Raw genomic sequence first — 11,768 nt, 5'->3', positions numbered from 1 at the left:
ATACACGCAAGTCATAATACACATTAAAAAATTACTTGGGACCTTAAGTCGTTGAACATGGCGTTAATTCTTAAAACAACAAGTCGGATTGTTACACTTTCACACGTACGAAGCCATACCTTAGGTTCATGACCCTCAAAATTAGGTAGCTCCCATTTAGGGGAAAGGGATTGCATAGCTTGGGGTCTGTTATGTCTCAACTCCTGACCTTGGAGTGGTAAGAGTCCATCTTCTTGAGCTCGTTGAGGAGCTCTTTCTAAATTTGTCAACTCGTCTAGGATTAGCTCTAGGATACCTTGTATACCAGTTTGTGTGTTGCACAGTTCCTCATCGTGTCTCATGAGCTTATCATCCATAACTTTCAGCCTAGTTCCTTCAACCATTACCACCACACAGTCGTAAGATTGAAGCTCTGATACCAAATATAATGATCCAGGTAAGGATCTGAGAAATTAATCAACTAAATTGCGAAATAGAAGAAGATTTAGAGACAATTTTTTGTTTTATATATAAATGGATAAAAACGAATTACAAACAACCAAATTAAACAACTACTACTAATAACCTCCATAGTCGACTGAGATCTGCAAAAATGAAAGAATAAAAGAGTCAGATATTGAAGGAAAGAGAAGAAGTAGATATCGAGTGAAAAGGTGAGAGAAGAGAGAAGAATGACTTTGGATTTACCTTCCAAATTCTGTTGAGGGTTAGTTATAACAACCTCAGCTGACGTGGCAAAATCCTAGCCCTTGCAACTCATTTATTCAAAACTAATCCTAGCTGTTAATTTGAATTTCTGTTATTCCTCTTCACAGATTATGTTACTCTTGTTACTCCTTCGCCTAAGCTTCCTCCCATCGAGCCCAGTTTACAACACTAATCTTGTGATTACTATTGGATCATTACACGGTGAGACAAAATAGAAACTAACATAAAGAAGAGTTATGGTTTTATTATTGGTCGTTCAAATGTGCCAAGACTAATAGAACGAATCTGCTGTGTCTCCTCCTCGCCAGTCGCCAGTCTAGCCATTAGATTAGAAATACTACAACCCAGATATTTAACTGCAACAAGACATTTATTTAACTGCAATACTATTCACCACCTAGTAAGGGCAACTGTTAAGAAATCTTAGAATAGATATCATAGACATCAGGTGGAATTAGAACTTAGAACCTTAGCAGCATAAATGGCATTTTAGCAATTTGTTCTCAGGCAGTGAGATCTAACACGAAAACCATGATTATGCAAGCCAACCAGCCAACAGATGGAAAGTCCGTCTACGGGGGTTAATCATAACACTAGCTACTATAGCACATGAAAAGATCAGTGCTTCCTACAAATGTCTGTTACACAATAAGCTGCAGTCCTGCACTGAAACCTGGCATTTCTAGTTCTATGACTTCCTAGCGAGTGAGTTTAACAACAAAGTGGAACATTAACAATAAATTACAGCTGGTCGAACTCATTATGGAACACAATTCAGACATCAACTGAGGAAGAAAGGGTCGGATCTCGAGATAAGACAATATAGGCTACCTTTCCTTGGAATGTTCTATATTTTCAGGCCTCTACACCTTGGCCAGAAGGCTGTTTTTCGCCCTCTTCAGCATCTCCTTCCTCGTCCTCGTCCTCGTCATCAGCCTCATCGGCTAACCTAGTGAGCTCATCCTGGATCATATCCTTTACAGATGACTTTCTGGGCGTAAGATCTGTATCATACCGCTTGGCTGAAAATGAAAAACAATCGTGAGTTGAATTCTGAAACTATGACCTCTTAGCGGATGTGAGATCAAGTTTCTCAAACTCTTAACTTAGTTGACTACACTTGTCTTTCAAAAATCAGCAAGATCTCCATTTTTTATCAGACTACAAAAGTTGTACAACCAAAGAAGAGAGAAGCCATCTTAACAGGACACTTACCGAGTATCTTCAGAATGTCAGTAAAGGTGGCCTGCAGCATAAAAAAAGAAACAAAGTCAGCCATATGGAAAAGTAAATCCCATTCCGGGACTATGATGATCAATATGTGATGGCCAAAAAGCACCATCTGAAAAGGTCCAAACAGAAAACAATTCCTCTTTTGCTTCTTTATAATGGTGGTGTCTGGCCAGCTTGCACACACCTAGACTATTCGACCAGGTACCTACTACCTCCCACCATGGGTACCGAGTAACTCTACCCACCAAAGCTTAGGCATATGGAAAAACAATCTAAACAGGGAAGTTAACAATTGAGATCTGCTAACAAGGAAAGAAACAAAGATCATAAAATTGCAGATCTATGAACACCAGAACTTAAGAAAAGTTTATTCCTCACCGTGTTAAAGTCAACTTCTTTTAGAATTTCACAAATTGCAGTTCTGAGTTCATCATCACTTGGCCTCAACTTATCTACTTTGTTACCATCCTTTCCCTTCAGAACCTTTTTCCCTACACATTCAGAAAAGCTAATAAAGAAAGGATTTAACTTTAATAAATAAATACAGAAAGGAGAAATTTATGAAAATACTCATATATAGATCTTTGATCATCTTGACAAGAATTTTCTACACACAAATGGAAGTAAATAATGGTTCTCACCAGTATTGTTTTTTGAAGTAGGCTTCTTTGGTGTAGATGACTTTCCCTTAACCACTTCAGTTATTTTCTTCTTTGAATACACTTTGGGATTTGCATCATTGCTACCATTATGCTTTGAGCTTTTTGATGATTTTGAAGGTGTTTTTTCGGGTGAAGGACTTGGTCGTGTAGAGACTGGTGTTTTCTTGGTTTTAACTTTTCCACCAGGTTCCTTATTTGACAATGATTTATTTAAACTTTGGTTATTCTTCTTCTTGTCCTTCTCAGACTCATCTTCAGATTTACCGTCTTTCTCCTCACTTTGATTTGACGTCTCGTCATCTGATCTCTCATGAACACCATTAGCCTTTATCTTTCCCTCCTCCTGGTCATCTTCTTCCTCTGATTCACCTTTTGATTCGTGCACCTTCTTCTTCTTCTCAGACTTTTTAGATACACTCTCAGTCCTGCGACTCTGCAGAATATACCAGGCAGAGAGATCATAATAGGAGAAGTCTCCACAAGCACAAACATATCGTTTCACGAATCTCCCTTTTCTTCCAGATTCTCTAGTTTCTTTTTGAAATTTGGAAGGATGAAACAATCTCAGTTGCAAAAGTTAAAATGCATTATTTAAGGGTTCACAAAACCACGATACGAAAAACACTTACCACAATAACAAAGGGGACGTTTGGTTATCGGGATAAGGATATTAACCCCGGGATAGAATTTGGGATTGTATTTATCCCATGTTTGGTTACAGGTATTTACCTAATACCGGTAAAAAAATTATACCAAAACGATGGTATTAGCTATCCATATAGAAGGTGGGATAGCTAATCCCGATCGGATATCCCGGCCCATGGAATATCCTTGATTATCCCGCAATTGAACCAAACGACCCCAAAGAGAATAAATTCAGACACGTATAGCATGTATCCTGGCAGGAAAAATTTTAGCATTTTGTTTGATTACTTTTTGTCTTCTTTTCAGGAGGCTAAAATGATTTCACACTCGCTCATCCCAAGACCAGAACTCAGTAGCTTCAGAGGGAAAGCCACTTCAATCAGCAAAATTACTTTCAAGAAGACAGAAATAATTGACAATTTTAATACCAGTAAGCCAGATGATGTGATTTACCGTCTCAAACCTCAAGGGTGTTGATGCAGAAACTTAAATGCAGTAAATGGAAGGCAAAGATAAGACTACGAGCAGATGGTGTTACTGATGTAGTAAGGCCAAAACAGGTTACAGCCATTTAGCTAAAAATTATCCACTAGGTGATGGCTTGCAATTAAATCATGCTCAAATGTAAGAGCGATACCTTACTTGAACCTTTGGAACTACCAGTTGCTGATGAAGGACTTTCTTTCCTTACTCGTTCACGCTTCTTTCCTTTACTTGGCTGCTAAGTGCACCAGATGAATAAGCATACTATGCAACAACTGGAAGAAGTCACAAATACTTCATAGCAATCAAAATGGTTTTGCAACCAACCTGGTCCTTTTCAGCAAGCAGCTCAGAAGTCATAGAATGAGGAGCTTCCAGAAAATCCATCAACTGTGATACTACGTCTTCCTGACACACAAAACACAGATTAGCTAAGAATCTTGAAGGAAGATAGCAGACAAACACTTAGCTGTAGTGTCTGTTAAGAGCTGCTTAATATGGTGCGAGGTGACAACGTTAGAACCAACATGTCATGAAAAGTAAAAATACTGACTAAATAATTTTCCAAGTCAAAATTTTTAGAAGATATCTACCCCTTCCATTGGTATACCCTCATAAGATACGACGACACAAAAGTAAGAAGAAATAACTAACGACATAGAAAGCCTAGCGTGCAGTGGTAATACATGAACACACCTTTTTTGATGTAGCCTTAGCAACAGGTATATCAAGTACATCACACAATTCCAACAGCTTTTCTTTCACACATTTCTCAAGCTTTTCTTTTACTTTCATCTTTTGTTTTTCCTGCAATAATGTAGTATAAGACACTGAGCTCAAGCATTTTTTCGAATCATTAGAACGAAGATTACTCAAATCAAATTAAGATCCCAAGAACGAAATAATGAACAAGATATTGGCAGTCCCGTATGCAAGCAATGAGAAACTTTACATTCATATATTGCCTATCCCAGCCTGCCATAACCACCACTGGCACCCCAAAAAAAAAAAGGAAGAAGGGGAAAAAAAGGATAGTTATCTCTCTTAAGAACTTTCTATAACAGGAGACTCATTAATTACCTCATTTTCATGCCAGACAAAGCCAGAAAACCGTAAAATATTACTCTTGAACTGAGCTGCCTGCAAAGGACAAGAACTATAATCACAGTATCAACAGAAAGAGATTGAAGAAGAAATCAGGAGCAATTAGCATATTGTCCTCAAAAGTTCCTGAAGACATTTCTTAGATCCATGAGTCGGGAGCAAGCAACTTACAAAATTCATAAAGCAGACAAGATGCAGCCAAAATGCTTATACTACTGTGCCTCAATCCCAAGCAAGTTGGGATATCCTAACAGTTCATGTTGCTCCATTTAAGCTCTATCATAATCCAATCCAAGATTATATAAAATAAATATTAAAAAAAAATGGAACACACTAGAAGTTTTCTACATTTTCTACCGGCATAGAAATCTCAGACAAGACTAAAAGACTTTTGGAAAACATTGGACCTCAAGTCCTAAAGTAAACATACTAACATGACAGAACTTAATCTCAACTAATTGGTCTCACCTATACAAACCCACATGTTTAATTCTAAAAACTTTTTTCTTAAAAATTAATTAGAATTTTTCATAGAGAATATTGCCGAGATTTTATTTTTACTAAAATTAAAAAATATATATTTTGATTTGCTAGAACAAAGAGCCCTACATTCATGATACTCTGGTCATTCTCATGGCCAGTTATTGCTAATACAAGTACTTTTCTTTTGCATTTGAACCGGCATAAGTGATACATAGATTCCCACATAAGCTATTTAGGTAAGTATTATTTATGCAGAGTTCAATGCCGGAAACAAAACATAGGCAGAGATTTTGTTGAGAAATTATTCCAAGTATCCGCGCCACATTAGTAATGCAAAGCTCTATGCTGAAACCAAACAAGTCCTAGCAGTTCAATTCCAACAAAAATTGGAGAATTGAAAAGGTATGACTGTCTAAAACGAAGCTCAGGTTTACATAATTTGACCATAAATGGACACAGAACACACATAAGGAAAATCATAGCTTCCTTCTTCTCTCAAATACATGTCGATATCCCCATAGAAGAGCTCAACAGCAATACTGAAGACACCTAACCTTTGTCAGGAAGGGGAGAAGTAAGAATGTAAGGCATTTGATTTAGCATGTCAATCAGAGCACAACAGGGTAAGCAGAAACCATACGACAAAGGGAAACCAATGGAAAGAAATAAGCTATAAATAATAATGTCACCTTTCCTCGCCGTCCAAAGAGAGTTGTGTGCAGCGATTTGAGAGTCTCATCAGTCTTCCTTTTGGATAATTTGTATGCCACTGAAGTTACATTAAGAAAAAAGAATTTTACAATAGTTGCATAAATTTATTTGCATCAACACATCGTGGGGGGAAAAAAGAAGAGAGAAACACAGAATAGCGGAAACAACATTGGATGAGAGAGACACCAAACAACTTCAGTAGCAAAGTGCCGGTGATTAGGACCCTCCAATAACCACATTCTCATACACGAAGGGGCAAATGAAAGTGGTGCATACGAAAAGAAAATCGAGTGAGGGGGTGAAAAAGCAGAGATTAAATCAAATACCTATAGCTGTAGAACATAGACTTGCAGAAAAGAAGAAGGTAATAGAACAAAAAGTCATTAGACCCCCATACAACGTAAATGAGAACAAGATAAAAGCAAAATAGGTACTCGTCTATTCTTTTGACACACAACCCTAAGAAAGTAAAGTTTTACCCTAAGAAAGGTAAAGAGAGTCAAACTCACAACCCATAGTACAAGTAAACATTTTTCGTACCAATTGAATTTAGTTCACAATTAAAATAAAAGTAATTTGCACAAATATCGATGGTATTCCTCACTGTTTAGTACAATGCATTTTTTGTGATCCAGATGAAGCTCCATCCAAGAAAACGATTGAAACTGGGTGGCAGCTCATCTGGGTTATATGCTTTTCATTTTCCTTGTAGTTTCCACTGTGCATTCAGTCCACCACGTTTTTCAGTTCCACTGACTTGGAAACGGGTTTGGTTCATGCTGGCTAGACCCGGGTAACCATAACTATCCAAATGTGCACCGTGCCGCATGATAACAACAGGAAGAGTGAATTTCCTGGATACCAATTGTTCTGACCAAGTACGTTCAGGCAAAACAAATTGGCATAGGGAAGTAGCCCAGAGGTTTTGAGCTCTTCATTTTGTCATCAAAAGATTCTTCAATGTGGGACTTTTTGGCATGATTATTTATTTCCACCAATGGTTTTGTATATTATCCTGTTTATGGAATAATGCAAGTATGCCATCCCATAATATAGCTTGCTCTCTCTCCTAGATGCTAAGGGCCAACTTGTGATTGCATCATTATTTCCAAGGTACCAAAAAACAAAAGCGGACCACTAAAACCCGAAATAGCTGGCGAGTATTGTAGACAATTCAGTAAGCATACCTATGACTGGAAGCCATGAGGGAGACAGAAAGAGACTCACCACTAGAGGGAAAAAAATCATAAGAAAAATACGAATAAACCCTAATCAAGTTACCCAGCAAAAGTCTAATCAAGGAAGCATCAATAAATCTGATACAGCCTCATTAATCATGCTGAAGCTAAAAGATGAGGCGAAAGATAGTAAATCATGCCAGTCCCAGTGCCAATCATCTCCATCTTTTTTTTTTTTACTTAACATGATGAAGGAGAATCACTAGTTTGAAAAGTGAGGAACTTGAGATGCTTTGAAGATATATATAATCATATTCGCAGCATAAAGTATATTTTTCTTTTACTTTTGGTGTAGAACCGAACTTGCTACTGAAGCTGAATCTATTTTAGAGCTCCTAGAATCCTTGCAGTTTTTGACAGGGGTGTACTTTTGCTTTCTCACTTTTGCCACAATGTACATATCTCCAGCAGTCTCAGTGTCATATGAATAAAACCGTATCATTTCAACCCCAATAAAAGACACTTGTTTGGTTCCTTGGTTGCTTGTTCCACCTCCGTCAGGGGGAGAATTTTCAGCGGTCAAGACTTGGATTTAAACTCAGTTACTTGATTGCTCTATGACTCGCTTCAACCGAAGATTCTGTCTATAGTAATTATTCTTCTCTCAGTTGTAGTTCTCCTTCCCATTTGCATCATTGTCTATTGGTTGTCCTTCCATGCGAAATAAACTAGCAGCTTGATTCTGTTAGTTAACAGAAACCCAAAGTTCAGATCACTAATGGCCTAGTTATGTAAAAGGTGTTAAAAGCATATTCTATTGGCATAGCAACATCTGCCCCAACTCAGCAAGAATCTTTCCTGCCTAGACAATACCCTCAAGGCCTAGAAGTCTCTTTAGCGGAAGACAGATTGTATGGGGAGTAATAACTAATAACATAACTATTATGTAAAGCTCTACTTTTGGCACAAACCAACCAGGGTGGTTGGCGGTCCTAGATTTCGGTCTTAGATCCACCTTTGCAGTTTAAAATTTCCCATAACAAGATCCCTCAGATAGCTCCACAAAATTCTTGCAGGAAGAACAAATTTGGAAATGCTATTCTATATAATTTCCTTTTGCACCCAGCACAAAATAGATCACACTTCCATCCTTTTGAGCAAAGCATTTGTAAACAGGCACCCGAATGAACTTTAACACTTGCACACTAAATTATGAACAAACAACTAGGTAGTAACATTGTTCTGTGTACATATGAAAAGGCAAAGCAGAAATCACTTCTCTAACTGGCATCTTAAATCTATCTCCTTTGGGATATGTAAGCAGATTTTTGTGCACATGTTATAATCAGTGAACGAGTAAGTAATATACCATTTGGGATATCTTTCAGTGCAGTTCCACGACCCTGCAAATCAGATGGATCATTAATTTAATTCCACTAACAATAAACTACTTGCTGTCCAGGCCCAAAATCTGGAATCATAGAAGGGGGATTAAAACAACAAAGTTAGTACTGCTATCATGGAACCTTTTCAATATGGATATCCTTGGTGGCTTCTCCTTCAATAGATGCAACCAGCCTTTCAACAGATTTGCGTTGGCGTACAGGGCGTTCAATTGTTGAAGCTGGAGGTGTTTTAGGCTCTTGCTCCTTCTTGTCCTCCACTTGCCTTTTCCTCTTCCTGTCTTTCTTCTGAGCACCACTCTCAGACTCATCACTCTCCTTTGATCCTTTCTCAACTTCATGCTCTTCAACGTTTTCTTTTTCCTCTTTCTGTACGTCGGCCACATCTTTATCTGGTTTTTCACCTGTTTCTTCTTCCATTAGCTCAATCTTGGTTTCTGGCTTCTCTTCCGCTCCTTTGCTTTCCTTGTCAGCTTTCTCTTCTTCTTCATATTCCTTGCTTTCTTTCACCTCTTCTTTGTCTATATCCATGTTCTCAATGTCCTTTTTATCACCCTCTTTTTTCTCTTCTTCTACTTCTTTCAATTCATCCTTTTCAGCATTCTTCTTCTCTGTAAAGGCTTCACTCTTGTCTTCCGCTGCCACGTTTTCTTTGGAAGATGCCTCAGCCAATTCAGAGACAGTTTTGCCCTCTCCCATAACTAAATTTCTACTCCTAATAGACCCCAAAAAAAGCCCTTGATCATGTAGCAGAAGATAACCTGCATATGTATCAAATCGTAAGTTTGAAGAACTCAGGGAACTGGCTACTAAAATACGCAAAGTTTTGTGGCAATTGCAAAGAATCAATGAAGCTTAAAGAGAAAAAGAAGCAATATTTTCTCCAAAATTACATGCAAATGATGCATCCAACATGTTATCATATACCTCAAACTCTTCACACACACACCCACACACACACACAAAAATAAGTTAAGGTCAGCCAGATGAATTGTCTATGTAATTTACTATTTTACACTGGCCTCGACCTGGACCGGCTATGTTCGAAGAGTCAACCCCAAAAAGTCAATTGACAAAAAATTCATAATTTTAATTTTACCTGAATTTGTTTTTAGAAAAAAATATTAAACTGCAAAAAAACTGAAAATTTTAAATTCAGCTTAAATTTCAAGATGAATTTGCATGTTATCAGTTACCTCACAAACACACACACACACACACACGCAAGTTAAGGTCAGCTAGATTAATCCTCTACATTATTCACTATTTTGAAGGCGAGCCTTGGCGTAACTGATAAAGTTGCTACCATCTGACCAGGAGGTCACGGGTTCGAGCCGTGAAAATAGCCTCTTACAGAAATGTAGGGTAAAGCTGCGTACCATAGACCAATATGGTCCGGCCATTCCCAGACCCGCGCATAGCGGGGCTTAGTGCACCGGGCTACCCTTTTATTATTCGCTATTTTACACTCCATCAACCTAAACCAGCTATATACAAAGGAGTTAACCCCAAAAAGACAATTGACAAAAGAAATTCATAATTTTAACTTTTACCTGAAAATTCGAAAAAGAAAAACCTAAGCTGCTAAAAATCCAAGCTTTCAACAATAATCCAATTCACGGACATTAAGAATGTAAATATTAAGCTAAATTTGCATGTAATTAGTAAGAAATTAAGTACTTACAAGGAGTTGAGAGCTAAAGTTTCTGAGTTCCTACTCTCGTCAGTGAGAACCTTTGCCGTTTTACTTCATGCAGCGGACTTCAGTTCCGGATTTTAAATAGTGTTAATTGTCATTGTCGGATTAATATGCGCACGATTCTGGAAATAGGACCGAGACCGACGGTTGTGATCGCTTTGCCGCCCAGTTGGCGGTGGAGATTGCTTTTATTTAGTTTCGACATGTAAACCATATAATTTCAAAGATAATCACACTAATTGTACCATTTTATATGTTGAGTATTAATTTTTTTTTAAATTATACTTAAGGCAAGTCGAATCCCAGTTATACTCTAATTAAAATGGTCTCCTAGTTTTACTGATAACTAAAATTATTTTCTTTGACTTATTATTTACTAATTAATTCTGACGCCTTAAATATTTTGAATTTTGGACTTGAAAATTTCTTTTTGATCTGGGTGGTCGAAGAAATTTTTTAAAAAAATCTAGTTGATAAGCATCCGAAGCTTTCTTTTCTATTTTGTGATGCATTTGTTTACTTTTTATGGTTTAGTCGCCATAAAACCTAATAATAATAATGCACAAAATTTTATGTAGAATAAAAAAGATAAAAAAAAAGTTTGAATTAACCAATATTTTCGATGAAAAAAGTAAATGATAATCTATCTGGCTTTAACAACTCACTTTCTTGTTTATTACTATTACAATACTACAGAAAATAAAGTTTTATGTCACAATATCTGTAGCGACCTCTATAGTCGTCAGTCGCCACCAAAAGTAGTATTATATGTTGTTGTTTGTAGTAGCGACCTACTTAACATTTACTGTACGGACCATTTGTATTTCTTTGACGAGCTTAGTCGCCACAAAAGCTAATAATAAATTAACAAGAACAAAACAACAAGGGCGGACGCACATTCACATATCCATGCCTTGGTGAAATTTTTAGACAAAGTTTGTATAAGAAAGATAATATATTTGGATTCAACAACTCACTTTCATATTTGTTACTGTTAAAGCATTACATAAAATAAAATTTTCAGTACTAAATATGCCTGGCGACACCTTAGTCGCCGCCAAAAGTAACGTATAAAAGGTTTTCAATGACGACCCATATAGTAGCACCACAAGTTATGCTATATATGTCGCCTTTTCAAGTGGAGGCCTAGCTAAAATCGTTTTTGTGACGCATTATTTACTTTTTGTGGCGATTTTAGTTTCTGTAGCGATCTTTTGTGGCGACTATGATGACTAATTTAGTCGTCACCAAGAGTTATGCGATATGTCAGCGTTGAGAGAGGCAACCAACTAAAGTCATCTTTGTGGCGCAATATTTATATTTTGTGGTGACTAAAGGTTTTAGTCGACCCTTTTAGTCGCCACCAAAAGTTATATTAATATGTCGCCAGCCAAGCTAAAATTTATTTGTGCACAATGTTTACTTTTGTGGTGAGCTTATTCGCCAGAAAAGCTAATGA

At 37.2% G+C, this 11,768-nt stretch overlaps 1 protein-coding gene across 4 annotated transcripts; it reads right to left on the bottom strand.

Annotated features, from left to right (window-relative positions):
- Positions 1–402: 402 nt before the first annotated feature.
- LOC104093756 (DEK domain-containing chromatin-associated protein 4-like) lies at positions 403–10,530 on the bottom strand. Of its 4 annotated transcripts, none has more exons than XM_009599563.4 (13): positions 10,295–10,530; positions 8,734–9,371; positions 8,577–8,610; positions 6,008–6,087; positions 4,812–4,871; positions 4,428–4,538; positions 4,059–4,139; positions 3,886–3,969; positions 2,583–3,036; positions 2,320–2,432; positions 1,924–1,954; positions 1,540–1,730; positions 403–584 (listed from the first exon to the last, which is right to left on the bottom strand). In XM_009599563.4, the coding sequence occupies exons 2-12, from the start codon at positions 9,307–9,309 to the stop codon at positions 1,564–1,566; spliced, it is 1,791 nt and encodes a 596-aa protein (XP_009597858.1). In that variant the 5' UTR covers positions 9,310–9,371; positions 10,295–10,530; the 3' UTR covers positions 403–584; positions 1,540–1,563. The 4 variants fall into 4 exon arrangements, with proteins under 4 accessions (XP_009597858.1, XP_070038120.1, XP_009597857.1 ...); XM_070182019.1 differs by having other exon boundaries at positions 3,886–3,966; XM_009599562.4 differs by lacking the exon at positions 403–584 and having other exon boundaries at positions 1,110–1,730.
- Between the last annotated feature and the right edge of the window lie 1,238 nt (positions 10,531–11,768).

The sequence above is a fragment of the Nicotiana tomentosiformis genome, chromosome 8 (assembly GCF_000390325.3).
Source record: "Nicotiana tomentosiformis chromosome 8, ASM39032v3, whole genome shotgun sequence".
Classification (NCBI taxonomy): Eukaryota; Viridiplantae; Streptophyta; class Magnoliopsida; order Solanales; family Solanaceae; genus Nicotiana; species Nicotiana tomentosiformis.
This window is presented reverse-complemented; position numbering and strand designations above follow the sequence as displayed.

Coding starts and splice junctions, on each gene's coding strand:
- LOC104093756 (XM_009599563.4), bottom strand. CDS start 9,309: ATGGGAGAGGGCAAAACTGTCTCTGAATTGGCTGAGGCATCTTCCAAA. Junction 6,088..8,576: donor ACTGAAAGATATCCCAAATG/GTATATTACTTA, acceptor ATGTAACTTCAG/TGGCATACAAATTATCCAAA. Junction 1,731..1,923: donor TGACATTCTGAAGATACTCG/GTAAGTGTCCTG, acceptor TTTCATTTTCAG/CCAAGCGGTATGATACAGAT.